This window comes from Microtus pennsylvanicus, chromosome 15 (genome assembly GCF_037038515.1).
Source record: "Microtus pennsylvanicus isolate mMicPen1 chromosome 15, mMicPen1.hap1, whole genome shotgun sequence".
NCBI lineage: Eukaryota > Metazoa > Chordata > Mammalia > Rodentia > Cricetidae > Microtus > Microtus pennsylvanicus.
In genome coordinates this window covers 21,234,855-21,254,533 of record NC_134593.1, presented here as the reverse complement: position 1 = coordinate 21,254,533, position 19,679 = coordinate 21,234,855, and the positions used below count along the sequence as shown (strand labels likewise).

General features: G+C 40.6%; 1 protein-coding gene across 1 annotated transcript in view; it reads left to right on the top strand.

Annotated features, from left to right (window-relative positions):
- Kpna3 (karyopherin subunit alpha 3) overlaps window positions 1-14,172 on the top strand; it is a 69,867-nt gene extending 55,695 nt beyond the window's left edge. The window contains exons 11-17 of the mRNA XM_075950237.1: window positions 3,040-3,171; window positions 4,233-4,361; window positions 7,939-8,043; window positions 8,140-8,211; window positions 8,362-8,524; window positions 10,965-11,059; window positions 11,654-14,172. Coding sequence (XP_075806352.1) covers window positions 3,040-3,171; window positions 4,233-4,361; window positions 7,939-8,043; window positions 8,140-8,211; window positions 8,362-8,524; window positions 10,965-11,059; window positions 11,654-11,752 — 795 coding nt within the window. The 3' untranslated portion in view covers window positions 11,753-14,172. The remainder of the gene's footprint in view (window positions 1-3,039; window positions 3,172-4,232; window positions 4,362-7,938; window positions 8,044-8,139; window positions 8,212-8,361; window positions 8,525-10,964; window positions 11,060-11,653) is intronic.
- The last annotated feature ends 5,507 nt before the right edge of the window (window positions 14,173-19,679 follow it).

Genomic DNA, 19,679 nt, shown 5'->3' with positions numbered 1-19,679 from the left:
CCCCATAAGCTGTAGCCGTATCATAATGTGAAAATGCATTCGATTCAGCTTCAAAAGTTTTTAAAAGTCTCAACACTGTTTAAAAGTTTAAAGTTCAGCTGTGCGTTGGTGGCACATGCTTTTAACTCCAGCACTCAGGAGGCAAAGGCAGGTGGATGTCTGAGTTCAAAGCTAGCCTGGTCTACAGAGCTATTTCCAGGACAGCCAGGGCAACACAGAAATCCTGTCTCAAAAAACAAAAAAAGGTAGATCCTGTACTTAACAACACAGAGGAAAGGGATTACAATGAGGAAATACTGTACAACACAAGAGTGAAAACCAGCAGAGCAAACTCCTAATTCTGCATTTCCATGCCCGATGAGCTCTTCAGAACTCCAACTCCTTCCAGCTTTGTTGACTACAACACTCCTCTCTCTTGGGCTGGTTCCACACCCAGTCTTAAGCTTTCCTCAGCAGGTATCCCGTGGCTCTGACATTTCTAACATCTTGGGGTCTCCAAGGCAATCCCTACTTCACCTTCACAGCTTCCCACAATGGCTTTCATGAAGGAACACCACTGCCACACACTTGCCTTCAGCAGATCTCAGATTCCACAACCCATATTTTGCATCCTTGATACTAAGGTCAGAAGCACATGGCCAAAGCTGCCAAGATCTGTTGCTTACTGGGGCTGGAGCTCAGTCCCCTTGTCTAGCTTTCTGTTTTCAGTGGTTTCCTTCACTTAAGGTTTTCTCTAATTCCCTCGTCACAAGTTGGAAACTTAGCTGGATGGGGTCTTGCCTGGAGGTCACCATTTCCTTTTATTCTATTTAGCATTGGACTTTAAACTTTTTATCTCCTTGAACACCAGACTTAGCTCCATTTCTTGGTGCCTTTTTCTCTTCAAACTGTACATTTTTTTTTATTTCTCCTTGTTCAGCTTGCTTGTTCAACATCTACGTAAGATTGAACACTAATAGCAACACAGCACAGTCAATACTAGGCTATCTTGAAATCGCCTCTGCAAATGCCATTAATCGAAAAGTCTTCGGTTTACTGTCAGGCAGATTGGGGGTGGGGTGGGCAAGGGCAGAAAACAGCCACACTCTTTGCCAAAATACTGCAAGTATGGTCTCAAGACTACTTATTAACATTCCTCTCTTCTGAAACCTCTTGGGCCAGGCTGTTGTCTCCATTGCTCTCAGCACCGTCTTCCCTGCTCTTACTAGTTTGGCCTGTTAAGCCCCACTTAAAGCTTTCACCTGCTTTCCTAATCCAGAGTCCACATTCTGCCAACAAACTGCTTGGCCAGACCTGTCACAGCAACACCCCAGTTTCGGTACAGTTTCTGTGTTAATTGCTGAGAACAGACATCACAAGCACAGCAAATCTTACAAAAGAAAGCATTTAATCGGGGCTTGCTTACAGTTTTGAAGTTTAGTCCATTGTCACCATGGTGGGGAGCATGGTAGCACGCAGGTAGGCATGGTGCTGGCGCAGTAGCTGAGAACTTGCATTCTGATCCACATACATGAGACAGAAGAGAAAGACACTAGGCCTGGCTAGGGATTTTGAAACTTCAGAGCCCATCTCCAATGACACACTTACTTTTTCCAGTATGACACACCTGTTCCAACAAAGCCATACTTCCTAGTTCTTCTAAAACAGTTCCACCCCCTAATGACGAAATATTCAAATATATGAGCTGATGGGAGTCATTATATTCAAACCATACTTAGATTATATGGTTTCTTTTGCTGTTGCTCTTGAGTTCCTTCTGATTTTTTTTCTCCGTAATGCCCCCCCTGACAGTTTCTGTTTCAAACATGCATAATTGTACCTCTTCCATTCCTTCTCATTCTTTATTCTTTTCATCTCACACAGGTTTGGAATGAGTCCAGATCCAAATTAGTATTTGTTTTCTTCTTATAGGTAATTTGGAATTGTGTTCTCATGATTCTTAGTAATGCTAAAGGTATAAGTTATGTGTAGTTTTATCTGCTCCTCTGACTTGTACGCATGCCTTCTTAAAGGATATGTGCGTTGAGGTAGCTGCTTTTGAAAACTTCAGGCAAAAGGTGTCTTTAATTTGGACACTTAGTAGAAAGGCCTCTGGATTTCAGATGGGTTAAGAGTTGTGCTTTTGCTGCTGTTAGGACACCAAGGAGAACCACACACTACCTCTGTGTACTGAATCAGTTCACCAGATCCTGGAGGCTGGTATCCTGTTTGGTCTTGTTCTTGTAGTTGAAAACTTCAGATGGATGAGGATGTGGCTTAATTTGGGTTTTGGGTCTTATGCAGCCTAGGCTGCTCACACTCACTGTGTAGCTGAGGGTGGCTTTTCCTCCTGCTCCTTTGGTTACATTTCCCATGTATTGTGATCACACACGTGTGCCATTACACTCAGCACTACGTTATTGTACTTCATGCTTTTCATTTGAGGGCCTTTGTCAAGGTTCAAGTACTGAATCATTCCTTAGCCTATTCACTTTAGTAGTTGGAAAAATTGTATTGGCAGATTATTTTGAGGTCTTCTAGATTTGAAGCAGCATAGTGTTTTGGCCTCAGACTTGTGTATGAGATAGATCACAATTATTTTTGTGCCTAATTTTTGGGCTCAGGGAAAATTTTATGTTTGTTTAACAATTTTTATTTATTTTATGTTTGTGTATTATGTTTATGTATGAATGCTGTACCTGTTTGGAGATCAGAGGATGACTTTCTCTAGTTGGTTCTCTTCTTCCATCTTTATGTTGGTTTCGGGGACCAAACTCAGGTCACCAAGATAACTTGCAAACTCTTTGCTTGCTAAGCTATCTTGCCAACACATTATTTCTATTTTTATCTATCTGGTACATAAAGTCAGAAATTGGAAACAAGCATCCTAAACTTCTGTCTCATGTTTATGAAAGGTGATCGCAGGTAAGCCCTGAGAAAAAGATTATACTTATATCAGTCATGTACATGGTTATCTTTCCCACCAAGTTAAAACAGAAAACTCCTTATTTTTCTGTTACAACTTCTGGAATAGCTTTTTTCTGTTTGTACTTCTTATAGATTCTTGTGGACACTGTTTGGGCTCTGTCATACTTGACAGATGGAGGAAATGAGCAGATACAGATGGTTATTGATTCAGGGGTTGTCCCATTCCTCGTGCCCCTTCTGAGCCACCAGGAAGTGAAAGTTCAAGTAAGTATTTTCTGTTTTTTTTCTTGTATAAAATTCTTTTTTATTAAGTCCAGCAGCATGCACCTCAGGATTGCCCTAGTTTATCTCCTGAACCCACATTTGTTCATTTGAAATAATTTTTCAGCTTTTCAGTTACATAAGCCATTAAACATAGACCTGCATACATTCCATTATGATTTCAAATAGAAAGACGTGAAACTGTTGGTCTCCACAAATAGCTTTTTCTTCTAGTATCCTGTTAGGAGACAGCATAATGCTTGTCTGATGCCCACGTTCGCCTCCAGCCCCTCTGTCACAGCTCCTTTTCCATCTCACTTAAGCTTTCCGTCTGCCTATCTCAGCTCTCTGTCTCTGGGTAGTTTCCAGAGCCTTCCAACTGTGAACCCTGACTCTGTTCTGATTAGGATTGGCAGTTAGTTCTGCTCCTCATGCTTCTTTGCCGAAGTGTTTTTCTCCCTACAAATGCATGCTGACCCCGGGTAACATTAAATATTATATAAGAAACACAAATGTGTGCTGACTCAGGGCCATGTTAAAATGTGTGGTGCTGCTTTGGTCATAAGAACAACTGTTTTTAAAGAAAGGACTTGATGATTTTTAGTTTCCACTGTTTTAAAAACTTTCTTTTTTAGATGCTTTATATTTGTGTGGTTTTGAGGGCAGAGCATGGTTTTGGTTTTCTTTTGTTATTTTCAAGACAAGGTTTTCTCTGTTTAGCCCAGGCTGTCCTAGAACTCGCTCTGTAAGAGATTAAGATTAGGCTGGTCTCGAATTCACAGATCCTCTTGCTTCTGCCTCCCAAGTGCCCAGATTAAAGGTGTGTGCCATAACTGCTAGGCCTAAAAATCTTTTTTCTAACAAATTTTCACCTATTTTTTGTGGAGTTCTATAATTTTCCATAGGAGATGGTTGTTTAAAAGTCCTTGCTAGTTTGGTTCTGGCTTTGCTGAAGGGATGAAATAAATGTTCATCATTTGCTCCTCACATCCTCAGAGTTATGAAAACTACAGAGACGACAATTTCATTATAAACATACTTAAAACATGTTCTCCCCTCTCTAGACTGCAGCACTCAGAGCAGTTGGGAACATAGTGACTGGCACTGACGAGCAGACCCAGGTGGTTCTTAACTGCGATGTCCTGTCCCACTTCCCAAACCTCTTATCACACCCGAAAGAGAAAATAAATAAGGTAAAGGCACACACTGCCCTTCTTCTGTCTGTGGCTGTTTCCTTGTTGCTGTCACGATGTGTTTTCTCACGCAGGGTCATGCACTCAAGATGAGGATGGTTGTAAGTGAATCTTGAAAACTTTTAGTTTCTGTCTCCTTTAGTCGCACTATCATCACAATAAATTGTTTGGACTGTTTATGTGCTTACAGATTGAACAGTATCATTAAATTAGTAACCAGTATGCAAAAACATAATCTCTCACTAAAATAACTGGTAATTTTAAAACAGTTAAGTTATTCCCTTGCAAAATTAGAATAGACCTAATTCTAAAGGTGTCATGCCTTCTATCAAAGATGATAAAAATTTACTTTTAAAAGTTTCAAATTTATTTAAAAATTTATTATTGTATAGTAGATAATTATTTAAGAGTTTTATGGCTTATTTCACATACCATGTTTTTTTAATTGATTTTATTGAACTATACATTTTTCTCTGCTCCCCTCCTCTTTTCTCCCCTCCCCTCAACCCTCTTCCATAGTCCCCATGCTCCCAATTTACTCGGGAGATCTTGTCTTTTTCTACTTCCCATATAGATTAGATCAATGTATATCTATCTCTCTTAGGGTCCTCATTGTTCTCTAGGTTCTCTGATCTTATGATTTCTGGGTTGGTTTTCTTTGCTTTATGTCTAAAAGCCACTTGTGAGTGAGTACATATGTTTTTCTGGGTCTGGTAACCTCACTCAAAATGATGTTTTCTAGCTCCACCCATTTGCCTAAAAATTTAAAGATATCATTTTTTTTCTGCTGTGTAGTACTCCATTGTGTAAATGTACTACATTTTCCTTATCCATTCTTCGGTCGAGGGGCATTTTAGATGTTTCCAGGTTCTGATTATGACAAACAATGAACATAGTTGAGCACATGTCCTTGTAGTACAATTGAGCAAAAAAAAAAAGTGATATTACTGGGTCTTGAGGAAGGTTGATTCCTAATTTTCTGAGAAATCATCATAATGATATACAAAGGTGCTGTACCAGCTTCACTCCCACCAGCAATATCCCACATCCTCTCCAGCATAAGTTGTCATCAGTGTTTTTGATCTTGGCCCTTCTTACAGGTGTAAGATGGAATCTCAGAGTTGTTTTGATTTGCATTTCTCTGATGACTAAGGATGTGGAGCATTTCCTTAAGTGTCTCTCAGCCATTTTTAGATTCCTCTGTTGAGAGTTCTCTATTTCAGTCTGTACCCCATTTTTTAAAATTGGATTATTTGTTCTTTTTTTGAGTTCTTTGTATATTTTGGAGATCAGTCCTCTGTCCGATGTGGGGTTAGTGAAGCGGGCTGTCATTTTGTCTTGTTGACCATGTCCTTTGCTTTACAAAAGCTTCTCAGTTTCGGGAGGTTCCAGTTACTGTTTCTCTCGGTGTCTGTGCTACTGGGGTTATATTTAGAAAGTGGTCTCCTGTGCCAGTGCATTCAAGTGTACTTCCTACTTTCTCTTCTGTGAGGTTCAGTGTGGTTGGCTTTGTGTTGAGGTCTTTGATCTATTTGGAGTTAAGCTTTGTGCATGGTGATAGACTTAGATCTATTTTCATTCTTCTACATGTTGTTGTTGTTGTTTTGTTTTGTTTTGTTTTGTTTTTTCGAGACAGGGTTTCTCTGTGGCTTTGGAGCCTGTCCTGGAACTAGCTCTGTAGACCAGGCTGGTCTCGAACTCACAGAGATCCACCTGCCTCTACCTCCTGAGTGCTGGGATTAAAGGCGTGCGCCACCATCGCCCAGCTTCTTCTACATGTTTATCCAGTTATGCCAGTATCATTTGTTAAATATGCTTTTTTTTTCCATTTTATATTTTTTGCTTCTTTGTCAAAAATCAGGTGTTTGTAGGTGTGTGGATTAAATCTGGGTCTTTGATTCTGTTTCATTGGTCCTCCTGTCTGTTTTTATGACAATACCAGGCTGCAGATCTATAGTAGAGTTTGAAGTCAGGAATTATGATGCCTCCAGAAGTTTTTTTATTGTACAGGATTGTTTTGCCTATCCTATACCGTGTTTCAAAGTTCATTTAAAACAATGTATTAGAGCTCGCTCTCTCTCTCTCTCTCTCTCTCTCTCTCTCTCTCTCTCTCTCTGTGTGTGTGTGTGTGTGTGTGTGTAGAACCAAAGTTAACATCAGGTATCTTCCTTAGTTACTTTCTACATGTATTTTTTTTCCTTTCTTTTTAAAATTTGTTTTTATTGAACTGTACATTTTCTCTGCTCCCCTCCCTTCCTCTCTCCTCCCTCTACATGTATTTCTTTAAAATTACTTTTACATTAGTTCTGTGTCTTTTCAGTGTACGGGCGGATGGGTATGTGCATCTGGCATCAGCTCTCTGGAGCTGGAGGCACAGGCGGTTGTCAGCCACCCAGTGTGGTTCTGAGGAGCTGAGCTCTGATTCTGGAGAAGAGCAGTCCATGTTCTTTGTCTTGGAGCCATCTCTCCAGCTCCTCCACCTTGTATTTTGAGTCAGGGTCTCTCATTGGACATGGGCACCACAGACCCCTTCTCTCTGCCTCAGTTGTGCTCCAGGTAGAGATGCCACTGAGCCCAACTTTTACCTGGATGCTGGAGATCCATCAGATGTTCATGCTTGCATGGCAAGCCGTTCCCCAGCGCAGCCACTTCCCAGAGCCCTGACTTGATTTGCTTTTATGGCTGAATAAGCCATTCTGTTCATATGTATGCGCCTCATTTTCCTCATTTGCCTGTTGGTTGACACTGGGGTTGTTCATACCTTGTGTCTGTTGTAATTAATGCTGCAGAAAACACTGACACCTCAGGGACTGTTTCAGTCCTTGGTTTAATTTCCTTTCTGACATACTGGAAGTTGCTGAGTCATGGCAATTGTGTGGTAGCTTTTTGAGGAACCTTCAGACTTTCATTAATGGCTGTACTTGACTGTATATTAGGGTTTTGCTTTCTCTGCAGCTGTGAGTATAGACGCTTGTCACCATGCATCTTGACACAGGTGCTGAGCATCAGGACCTCGGCACCTTACCCAGTGATCCTTCTCCCCCGCCTCATGCTTTCCAATAAACTACAGCTCTTTAATACAAGTAGTGTTGACGAGTATTTGGAAACTCCATTCTTCTGGCCTGCCTTTCAAAAAGAGAATGAAATGTACCCCTAGGCTAAAGATTTGGGTCTGTTTTATTTGTTGCCATATCACCATTGCCTAGAACAATATGTAGCTTTAGCTAGGCTTACAGATTATTGAATAAATAATGGTTTAAGTGCTAGCTATGTAAACCTGACAACCTGAGTTTGATCTCTGGAACCGCATGCTGGAGGGAAGTACCGACCTGCACATGCGCACCATGGCATGCATGGGCACATCCGTTTACTTGTTTACAAACACTAGACTCACATAAAATGATAGTAAGTAAAAGAAAAGAAAATGGAGGTCTTAACCAGTCACATTTTAGACACGGTCACTTTAACCCTACTCAGGAGATTTTGTTATCAAATATTTATAATATTAAAAAGAGAAAAATACAGATAATAAATATAGTTTTTCCAATAAAACTGACCCATATTTTGTTCACTACAGGAAGCAGTTTGGTTCCTTTCCAATATAACAGCAGGCAATCAGCAGCAAGTTCAAGCTGTAATAGATGCTGGATTAATCCCCATGATCATTCACCAGCTTGCTAAGGTCAGTCATATCATTAATACATTGTTTACCTTAATTTATTACAACCCAGACTTTTGGATAAAGAATTTATTTCATGAATTTGTTTTTACTCTCCAGGGGGACTTTGGAACACAAAAGGAAGCTGCTTGGGCAATTAGCAACTTAACGATAAGTGGCAGAAAAGATCAAGTGAGTTTGAAAAAATGTAACTGGTCACTGTTACTAACTGCAGCAAGGACACTTCTTTCTTATTCTTAGAAGTTACTGAACATTTTCGTCTACTGCAGTTTCTAGAGGGAAAGAGAATTCATAGATTCTTTCTTCTTTTGTATTGTCTAGGTGGAGTACCTAGTACAACAGAATGTAATACCACCATTCTGTAACTTACTGTCGGTGAAAGACTCTCAGGTGGTTCAGGTGGTTCTGGATGGTCTTAAAAACATCCTGATAATGGCTGGTGATGAAGCGAGCACAATAGCTGAAATAATAGAGGAATGCGGAGGTGAGTAGGTGAATATTGGCGTTCTAAAATACTAGTTTCTCTCAGCTCAGCTTACTAGAAAATTACTACAGGCTCATTGTTATTAAGTGACCAGAGTATTTTCCTGGTCTTATTCAGCATATTAGCATTGCTGAAGGATTTTCACAAAAGAATACAGTAGTCATACTTTAGAAATACTGGTCATGAAGTCAGTTTTCCTGGAGGTTGATGGATTTTAGGAAATACTCATTATTACATGGTTTGTTTTCCATCGCCATACCAGAACTATGTGAGGCTAAGTGCTTAGAAAAGCAAGGTTTCTTTAGCTGGGAACTGTGGAAAGTGAAAGCGTAAGACAGAATGGTTGTTGAGTTCGTGTGTAATGTGTGGATACGTATGCCTCTAGGAAATTCCTCGGCTGGAGCAGCAGGACAGAGCACATAAGAGAATACAAGACAGATCCAGGGTCAGACTCAGTGCTTTGCAATAACGTACAGTGTAAGATAAAGCTAAGGATGGTTCTGCAAAAGTTTTACTAACTCTTCTAAGGCCAGATCCCCAACATCAAACCTTCAGTAGGCCCCGTTACTTAATGGTCCTTAAAGTCCTCCCAACAACTCAGTTCTGAGGACCAAACCACAGCATTCATTTTGAAGTCACAGTGTACAATGTTAAACCTGGTGGACTAGTCGAGTCGGTAAAAGTTTTCTTTACTCCATTCTCAAACTCTAGACAAAGCAAACACATTATTTTTATGTTATACATAGTACCATGTGTCTGGGTAGACCCTTCTTTGGGAAGTGGTTGCCCAATTGTGCGTGTCTTATTTGAATTCCAAAAGTTGGAAGGACTTTTAGGATTGTTACAAAAGCGTGTTGATGTTAATAGGACTGAAGTCATTTATTTAGTATTATAATTTCTGGTAAGAACATAATGAAATACATATTTAAAAATTCTGTTCTTAAAAAGTACCTGTTCAGTATGTACTAAAGTATCCAGACATTGCTATAAAACTATAAGTAGTGATTTGTTTGTTTGCATTTTGTTAGCTCTGCAGTTTACCCAGCTTATGCTTTAGAGAATATAAATGCAATAGCCTCACAGATCAATAAAAACAGAAAGGTATGTGAGAGTTTTGTTCAAGATCGTGTAAATAGTTTCGATACACGCAAATTCATGCTCATGCTTTTATTACGATATCTTTTAAGATAAAAATTAATTTCATAGTCAAGTTCATAACCCAGTAATTTTGAATAGCTTAGACAATTCTTTCTTTAATGTTAAAAGTTATGTTGTTATGTTTGTTCCTGTTGGAGTAATAATCACAATGTGTAATATCATAAAGCATTTTCATTTATTAGTGTTGACACCTATTTCTTCATATTCTGATTTGTATATAATATTTTAAAAGTCAGCTGGTTTAATATGTTAAAAAATGTTATCTCCTGGATGAATACTAAGGTTTTAATTACATAAAGTTGTGCACCTGGTACATGAAGTCTGTGGTACAGTGGAACTATAAAAGATATTCTCAATTGCGCACAAGTGTGCACACCTGTATGCAGCACTCGACAGAAGCAGGGGACCTCAAGTTCAAGTCCAGAGTTGACTACACAGTCTTGTCTCATAAAACCTGAAAAGGAGATGAATACTTCCTCCTTCTGCTGTTCATACCTGTGGAACATAACCTGTTCACTTCGTTATTGTTTTTTCCAGACAGATTTTCTCCATATAACTTTGTGTCTGTCCTGGAACTAGCTCTGTAGACCAGGCTGACCTCAAACTCACAGAGATACGCCTTCCTCTGCCTCCCATGTGCTGGGATTAAACACGCACCACCACTGCCTGACTTACTCCCTTTCTGAAATGCAGTGTTTTTGATGTAAAGCTCCCATCAATTTATTTCTAAAGACCTACATTCAGAAAACTGTGGAAGAGCTATCATGATTATATTGAAACCTTTTGGGAGGTTTTCCGATCTTATACTGTCATTAACTTGCCATGCACCAAGAAGCAAATCCCTGTCATCTCAGGTGGAATGTTTTGGTGATTGAGTTGGGTTTTTGTTTGTTTGTTTGTTTTTGGTTTGTGAGACCAGGGAATATCAAATATTTTTAAGGGGAAAGGAATTAATCTGCTGATGGTTGGGTTTTTGCGTGTTCTTTCAGACTGTTACTTTTTTTAAAAAAAGATTTATTTTATGTACCTACATGCACATCTTTATTCCAGAAGAGGGCATCAGATCCCACTATGGATGGTTGTGCTTCACAATGTGGTTGATGGGAATTTACCCAGGTCCTCAGGAAGAGCAGCCAGTGCTCTTCACTGGTGAGCCACCTCTCCAGATCTTAGACGGTCATATTTGAGTGAGAAAAGACATACTCTGAGGTTCATAGAACTTTTCTGTAACTAGATTATGCAGATTACTACCACCTTAATTATTCTTATATTTTTTTGTCAGGTTTGGAGAAAATTGAAGTTTTGCAGCAACATGAAAATGAAGACATATATAAATTAGCATTTGAAATCATAGATCAATATTTCTCTGGTGATGATGTAAGTAAATATTAAAATATAGATGTCTGCATGTAATGGGCATTTACTTAGAATTTTTCTCTTATTCTTTCTTTATTTAAATTTTTAAAAATATTTATTTATTTATTATGTATACAATATTCTTTCTGTGTGTATGCCTGAAGGCCAGAAGAGGGCACCAGACCTCATTACAGATGGTTGTGAGCCACCATGTGGTTGCTGGGAATTGAACTCAAGACCTTTGGAAGAGCAGGCTATGCTCTTAACCTCTGAGCCATCTCTCCAGCTCCTTTCTCTTATTCTTAATGTGCACGAAATTTGTTTTGTTTTCTATTAGATACTCCACTAATCACTTTCTTAAACATTTTATTCACAATTTCACTATAAGGAAAAATTATAAAAGCATTTCTTGTTACAGTTTTATAATCTATTAACTGGAAAGAGATAATTCTGGAAATGACACTCATGTGAAGTGATATGGAAACTTATTAAGCCAAGCACCTTTTAAAAATTATTCAATTGTGTTTGTTTAATATATCATGAAATTATCACTAATTACCTGGATATTTTTAGGCAGTTAAAATATTCATTTGGAGTTTTCTCTTTGTTTTTTAGATTGATGAAGATCCCAGCCTCATTCCTGAAGCAACACAAGGAGGTACTTACAACTTTGATCCAACAGCCAACCTCCAGACAAAGGAATTTAATTTCTAAGGTCCATTAAGTGCAGCATCGTTCATTCAATACAAACACCACCAGATGGCCACCAAGCGATAAGACAGCAAGCAGCAGAAGGCTCCCAGCACTCTTGCCTCTTGGTTTTGATGCTTCTAAAGCAAGCCATGTCTCAGTCACTTTGCAGTTGCCAAAAGTCACTCTCACATGGACTGTAAATGCATATGCATGATTTCCTGAACTGTTTTAGAATTCTCCTTAACGATCTCAACTACCCTATTTTTCCATGTTCCCTGGTGCCACATGCTGACAACTGCAGTCTCCAGTTAGAATTCTCCATAGTGGTGACGTATCAGCTGCCCGCTGGTACTCCTTTGGAAAAAGGTGCACTGTGGATCAAGACACTTTGGTATGATATATATTCGTGTTGGAAGACTACAGAGGTGCAGTGTGATCTGAGCCTCCATCATTGTCCTCCACAAACATATTTTCATATTCTTATGTGGAAGAATTAAAGTACAAGCCAAATGATTTTCATTGGTGGAACTGACACAAAAAAGTAATAACTTAAAAACAAGAAACTTGGTTATTGATTAAAAAAGATAAGTTTTTTAAAACTGTACTTCACCTACCATTAATTGATGTGTTTATTATCTGCCTCAGAAGCCAGGGTTGGAGCAAGAGCTTTAGATACCAATGGTAATGCTTTCGCCATTATACCTAATTTTTGAGAACAGCAAACCCTATTTGACCACTCACTCAGCCTGTGTGTTCCTGCTGTTTTGAATAATCAAATGCTGTGCATGGTCTCTACCTGAGCTGCAACCTGTTACAGACTTGAACTTCTGTTAAGTTGAAAGCAAGAGTCCCTGACTACAAAAAAATACGTCAATAAATAAATACGTCAAAACAGGAATGAAAAAGGTCTAAAATACTCATTGGTAATGTTTTAAGATAGTCTTGCTTTCAGCTTCCAGGAGTTATTTTTTGTTTTAATTTGATAATTGGATATGGTTGATTTATATTGGGTTTAAACTGTGGAGCTTTCATGTTTACTGTAATTTAGTCTTAAAACATTTTTTACTTAGTAACCAGTACTTTTGATAAAGTGGTGGCAACCAACCAGCAACTCTTTAGAAGTGTTCCAAGACTTCATTCTTGAGGATCGGGGAGCTCATTCCGATCCCACTCAGAGCATCCGCACGTTAAAGAGAAAGCCAGGATCTGTGTAGAGGAATGATGTGCAGTTATTTAACTCAGCCCGATTTGCAGAGCTCTTTCATCTGTAAAACCGGTATTACTATGTAAAGTTGTTGCTTTTGGCAAATTGTCTGATCCGGATATTGATGGATGAATATGGATTTGCAGTTTTTTAAACTAAATAATTTGTGCTGTCACAGAAATGGTTTGTTGCTCTTGTTCACTGGGTATAATTTCCCAATGCATTGATGTGAAGGGATAGAAATCTAAACTAAGTTAGTGTTCAGATGGGGGCGTGTCTACTGTGACGAAGAGGAGCCGATGCCATCAGAGCTTTGTGAGCCAGCTGGGGTGTTTTCCCTGAGCGACAACACAGCAGGTGTGCTTCATTACAGACGTGTGTATCTGCCAAGGTGGAGCCACTTTAAAGAGCGAGCTTTGTCTTGTATCCAAAATGGATACAAGCGTATGTTTAAACTGCAAGATTTTTACTTGCTAGAGAATCTGTTTTAATATAGTGGTTTGGCCTCTGATTATTTATAGGTTTTATAAATTTTAGAATCAATTTCTCTTTAAGGTGGCTCAGATTTTTCAACTCTTGTGCACATAAAATTGAGTTGAAGTTCATTGTGCCTTTTTTTCTTTACCCAAATTTTGAGTTAAAGCTTCATATGGTAACTGCATCCTGTTCAAACACTTGTCTAAAAATTTTGAAACTGTGTAGTGTTCACTAAAAGTAGGAATAACAAAGAATGAATTAAGGTCACAAACTTTGGTGAAACCCTTAAAGTCCAAATCTTCTTGATGTTGTGAATTGTCCCCCTTCAGGTTTAGTTTCTTCTGGACTCTCCCTACTTAACTGACAGTTACCTTCTAAAATTTGCACACATTGAGATGAAAATTGGGCCTCTACTGTGATGATCCCTATGTCCTCTCGCGTCCTAAGTGCAAACTAACCTTTAAGTAACAGTAGCATCAAGCAGTGCAGACTGTGCGTTGGCTTGATTCAGTTTGCCGTGACCTTACCAGGCCTGAATTGGAATCGCACCATTTCGTAGACAAAGGAACTGAGTGTATTGCTGCACTTTTAAGTTTTCAAAACAGTGTTTAAAAATTGCATTGTTTTTATTTTTTTTTAAACTCAGTTTAAAAATAACTAAAATGTTCTTTCAAAAGAGGCATCTAAACGTGTTCCTAATTTTGTATATGGGCTTAGGTTTTTGTAACCAATAAAAAAGCTGCTATCAAATATGATAAAACATTGAAAGATTTATTTTTAAAAATAATTGTAGCTTGTTTTCTGTGTGGTTAAGTTTAACTTTTGAAATGTCTTCAAGTGCCAGCCACAGTGATGGTAAAGCATTAGTGACTGCCTTTGTTTTTTGATGTCTCCTTTCTACCACAACAGTGACTAACCAGTAGCTACCCTAGAGAATATTTTGTGGCACATCAGAAGTACCAACGTGTATAATTCCCTAAGCCATCAAAACAGTAACCCTGTGACCCAGGGGCTTCAAACCTCAGAAATGGGTGCAGATCTGGCAGTGAGAAGTCATGTCAAGCCCAGCTGTCTGTTCCAGGCTGTCTTCCACTCTCAAGCCTGGAAAGGGTTCCTTTCTGGCTTCTGATGGTGAACAGCAATCCTTGGCTCATAAGTTCATCCTGCCATTCTTTGCCAATCTGTAATTTAGGGGGAAAACCATTATTTGGAAAAATAGTGTGGTTATGATTTTGATGCAACAAACTAGCCATTCAGAGTAAGGCTGCCTAAGCTATGAAAGCATGTAATTGTAACAGAAAGTAGTCATTGAAGTAACCTTGAAAGTGTTCCCTGTCGAGGTAGAAGTGTAGCTCAGAATGAAATCTTGGATTAGTAAGAACAACAAAGAAGCAGCTGGACTTTTGAGCATAGAGATATTCTTCTATATGCTGCCACTTCAGACTACCTGTAAAAGATGTATAAGAAAATCAATGTGATCATGTGATCTTTCCATCGCTTCCTTCCGAGGTGCCTTCTTCTTTAGGGCCTTCGTTGTTACAGGTAAACCAACAGCATCTGGCTTTCAGATAGCCTTTTTGTGACTTTTAAAAACACTTTTTGACCTATATTTTTTTTTGTTTTGATATTTTTCATTTATTGAAAATAGATTTTTTTTTTCAGTTAGGTATGGTATCACACATCTTTAATGCCAACACTCTGGAGGCAGCGTCAGGCATATCTCCGAGTTTGAGGCCAGCCTGGTCTACAGAGTGAGTTGATCAGCACAACAAAGGCTGCACAGAGAAGCCCTGTCTTTATAAAACAAAAATAAAAAGAGAGAGAAATTTTTTTCATCCAATACATTCTGTTTATGGTTCCCCTATCTTTGGCTCTTGTTGGTTTGTTTTGTCCTGTTCTTACTTGTTTTATTTTACTATTATTGTTTCGATCTGGATGGAGGGGAGGCAGAATTGACCTATAATTTTTAAACTTCTGGAAAACTTTTAACTCTTGGAGGGAAGGGGGTGTGTAATTTATATTTATTAACCTGATTCTTAATTCAACTGGCCTAAAAAGTGCTCATGAACCCACCTTGAAGCTTAAAAGAAAACTTTTCATGCAGACGCAAAAGACTGGGACTGCAGGACTCGGAAATGTATGTAAAGATCAGTCATCAAGAAGGGTGCTCGGGAAAATGGTTGTGCAAGACTCGGAAATGTATGTAAAGATCAGTCATCTCAGGAACAATCGCAGTGGGTTTTTGATCCTACTGCACATACTGGCTTTGGGGGAGCCTAGGCAGTTTGGATGCTCACCTTTGGAGACCTGGATAGAGGTGGGCGGTCCTTGGGCTTCCCACAGGTCAGGGAACCCTGATTGCTCTTTGAGCAGATGAGGGAGGGTGACTTGATCGGGGGAGGGGGAGGGAAATGGGAGGCGGTTGAGGGGAGGAGGCAGAAATCCTTAATAAATAAATAAATAAATTTTAAAAAAAAAAGAAGGGTGTTCGGGAAAACGGTTGTGCAAGACTCGGAAATGTATGTGGAGATCAGTCATCAAGAAGGGTGCTCGGGAAAACGGTTGTGGGAATACAGTCTGTCCCCATGATCTCTTAGCTCAACCGGTAGTGCAACTCATTTCAGTCCATTTCAAGCTGTTGGGTAATTGATTGTTGAGGTGTTCTCCTGTGCACTATGAGATGATTAGCCTCATCTGTGCTCATCCTCACGAGGTCCTAGTTAGCACCTCATGCTCTTCCAGTCCAGACACCTGAACATGAAATTCCTAAATGTCTCCTGGGGCCCGACTTCCATCCTAGTACACTGTTGGTCTAAGTCAACTCCCGTGTAAAAGGCCCAGCTAAGACAGTGTGTGACCAGTTGTAGGCTGTTCTCAGAGGTCAGCAAGTCCGGCGAGTTAGTGTTGGCCCTAAGGCAGCGTAGTTTGAAAACTTTCATGCTCATCACTTCCTAAGTCACACAGAATTTTGTTCCCTTGGAAAGCTTGCAAGGGTATTGAGTAATACAGGAGCGATGTAGAGAGATGGAGTGGCACGCTCCAGACCCTGAGTACACATTCCAGAACCATTAAATAAAGTGGGTACCAGTGCTAAGGAATGGTATCCTCCGGCATTCCCTTAAAAATTACCGTCTGCTTTTTGAATGGCTCCCTTCCCAATGACGGTGTCCAAAGACAAAACCTTGTTAAGCTGAAAAATAAGGAATGTCTTCATGGGGTAGCAGCTTTACTAGTTTTATGAAGCTGCGAACCTGTGTTCCAGAGCATTTACATCCATGTGTTATTTTGGAGATAAAACCAGATTTTTGAGGCAGCCATTTTATGGGATAAGATTGAGAAGTAATGAGTCACTTCAAAGGAGCTTAGTCTGCAGTGTTGGCTGCTGTTGCTATAGAGTTCCTCCTATCCCTGAAAAACTCTTGAATGGCTGTCGTTACAAGTGTGATTAGAACTAGTGCTTGATTTTTTTTCAGAGAGCAGAAGAGACTGAGCTGTTTTTACAAGAGCCCCTCACACACACACCAGAGCACCCATGCATTGGCCCCGTCCTGGTTGTAAATTGAGCCTGGTTCCTTTCAACTTAAACAGGCTGTGTACCCCAACAATGAGTAGTGTAACCAGCTTCCGTCCTCTCGACCCTTAATTCTAGTGTGGGAAAAGAGAGTTTCAGTCATTTTCCAACTCTTGGACTTGGAGTGAACAGCCTGAACTTCCTTTGCCCAATCACTAGGCATCTGCCTGTCTGAAACTTAAATTTCATACTATCTTATTCCAGTTTTCCTTATCATATTCTTTTAACTCTATCTGTGCCTTGACAGTAATTTTTTCTTAATGAATGGTTTTGACTAAGCCTTTAGAAACATTAAGGTATTTATTGAGCATCCTATCTCATGCCAGGCACTACGCTAGGGCATAGGATAAACAACTGTCAGGAAGAGGCCTGCTCAGAAAGGCTAGCGAGCGTTCCCTGAGGTCAGTTGTGCTTTTGATTTAGTGCAGTACTCTTGACCTGGTGAAGAAGATCTGTCCAGCTGTGTTTTCTCCAAACTGAAGCCTCAAGAGCAGGGGTTGACTGGGCAGTTTCGCTGAAAAATGTGGAGGTGGGAAAACTACACAGGCATTGTGGGGTGTACAAAAGGGTGTGCAAGGTTGTGATGAGAACGGAGAGGGGTAAGTAGGGGCCAGCAAGGGGCTGATGGGGCAGGTGACACAGCCCGGTGGTCAGCCCTAGGATATCTGCACAGAGCAGTAGGAAATTGGCGCAAAGGGGATAAAGGAAGATGGTGTTTGGGGCTGTAGAGATGGCTCACAGGTTAAGAGCACTTGTTAGTCTTGCAGAGGACCCACATTGCAGTTTACAGGTGTCCATAACTCCATCACCAGTGGATCAGTGCCATCTTCTGTCCTCTGGGAGTGGCAGGCCCAAGACCTACCCTAACCCATTTATGTACACAGAAGATGAATTCTAATAAGGACAGCTAGTTGGTAGCCAAGTCTTTCAGCTTTAGTCATTTCAGGATAATTGGTCAGTTTAGTGCGGATGAGACAGGTGAAAGATGGAGAGTGAGGGTCAGAGGTGCCTGGCAGCTGTACACACCAGGCTGGTGATGCCCGAGAGGGGCAGTCTGCGGAGAGAAGTATTGAGAATGATTCTCGGATTCTGGCTGGTTCTAGATAGGAGGGAATGGAATTAACTTGAGGCACAGGAAAGAATCGGACCTTGATGTGCGAAGTGAAGTAAGTTGGTTTAAAGTGTAGGAAGGACTGATGAGGAAGTCACAGATCAGAGGGAGCTGTTGCGGGATGGTGGTGAAGGCAGAAACCAGAAGATTGCAGAGCAGGAGCGGACTCTGAAGGCTCTTAATCTAAGCTCTTACAATGTTTCTATTTCTTAAATTGTACATGTGTATGTGCAGGCTGTGCTGCAGAGGCCAGAAGAGATCATTGGGTGCCCTGGAGCAGGAGTTAGAGGTGGTTGATGAGGTGGCAACTGAACTCAGACCCTCTGAAAGGGCAGGAGCCACCTCCAGCTTTTTCATCTAGAAGACAGGTTAGTTCCCAAGTGCATGGCTTTTCTTGCTGCTGTGATAAAAAATGTACTGACAGAAGCTATCTAAAGGAGAAGGGATTTACTTTGGCTCCCAGTTCGTGGAGGGCAATCATGGAGGCAGGAGCTAGAGGCTGTGGCATGCAGTCAGGAGGCAGAGTGAAGCATGCCAGCGCCTTGCCTTTCTTTCCTCAGTGCAGAGCCCATTCTATGGAATAGCGCCTTCCCAGCGTCACTAAGCTAATCCAGAGAATGCTTGCTAGGCATGCTCAGAGAGGCTCGGCTCTCTGTTGACCTTAGAGCCTGTCAGTGTCGTTGAGAAATGCACCGGCCATACTAAAGAGTCATTAGTTTGCTGTTACTAGTCTGGCAGGATTGGCTCTGCCCCCTCAGTCAGCAGATTTTAGACAGCTGGTATGTGCCAGATCTGCAATAGGTGTCAGGTATCCCCTACCAGACAGGCAGTCACAGTCCCTGTCTCGTGGAGTTTATGTTCTAGTGCGAGGGAGGAGCAATACACAGTAAAGAGATACCTTCTGCAGATACGGAAAAATCCACCCTCCTAGCCAGCCATCTTTAAGGCATATAGCTCCGTGGTGCTTAGTGTGCTCACACTGCCGTGAGGCCAGCCTACAGAAGTGTCCTGTGTTGCAAAGTTGGAATTAATTCCATTAAGCAGCTGCCCTTCCCTCTTTCCCAAAATCTGCCCCCACCCGGAAACCTGGAAATGTAGTGGGTGTTAGGCAAGTGTTGTGTTGTGGAGACCCATCCCCAGCAGAGGCACACAGCACCTGACTTTTGTGGGTTAAATATTAGAAATAGGGTCAGTCAGCTGTATGAGATTTAAAAATCCTGCAAGGGAGCCCAGGTCGGGTGGTAGCATGGTGATGCTCCTGTCTTTGCTGCCCTCAGGAAGTCAGGGCAGGAGGATAACCTTGAGTTCGACCTGCCTGGGCTGCATACTGGTTTCCATTTTATCTTGAGCTAAGTAGCTAGGCTATCTCAAACAAACGAAGCAATGGTTGAAAGGCCTGTAATGACTGTGAAGATCTTTGCTTAGGCCTCTTCAGAACCTTTGTTCTCAAGATTTCTGTCTCCGACGAAATCTCCACCGTCTGGACTTTCACTCAGTGGCTTAATCTTTTGAACCTTGTTAGACATCAGACTTCACATATCTTGTGGAAGCCGTTAAGCATGTAACACATGATCCTAGGTCCAGA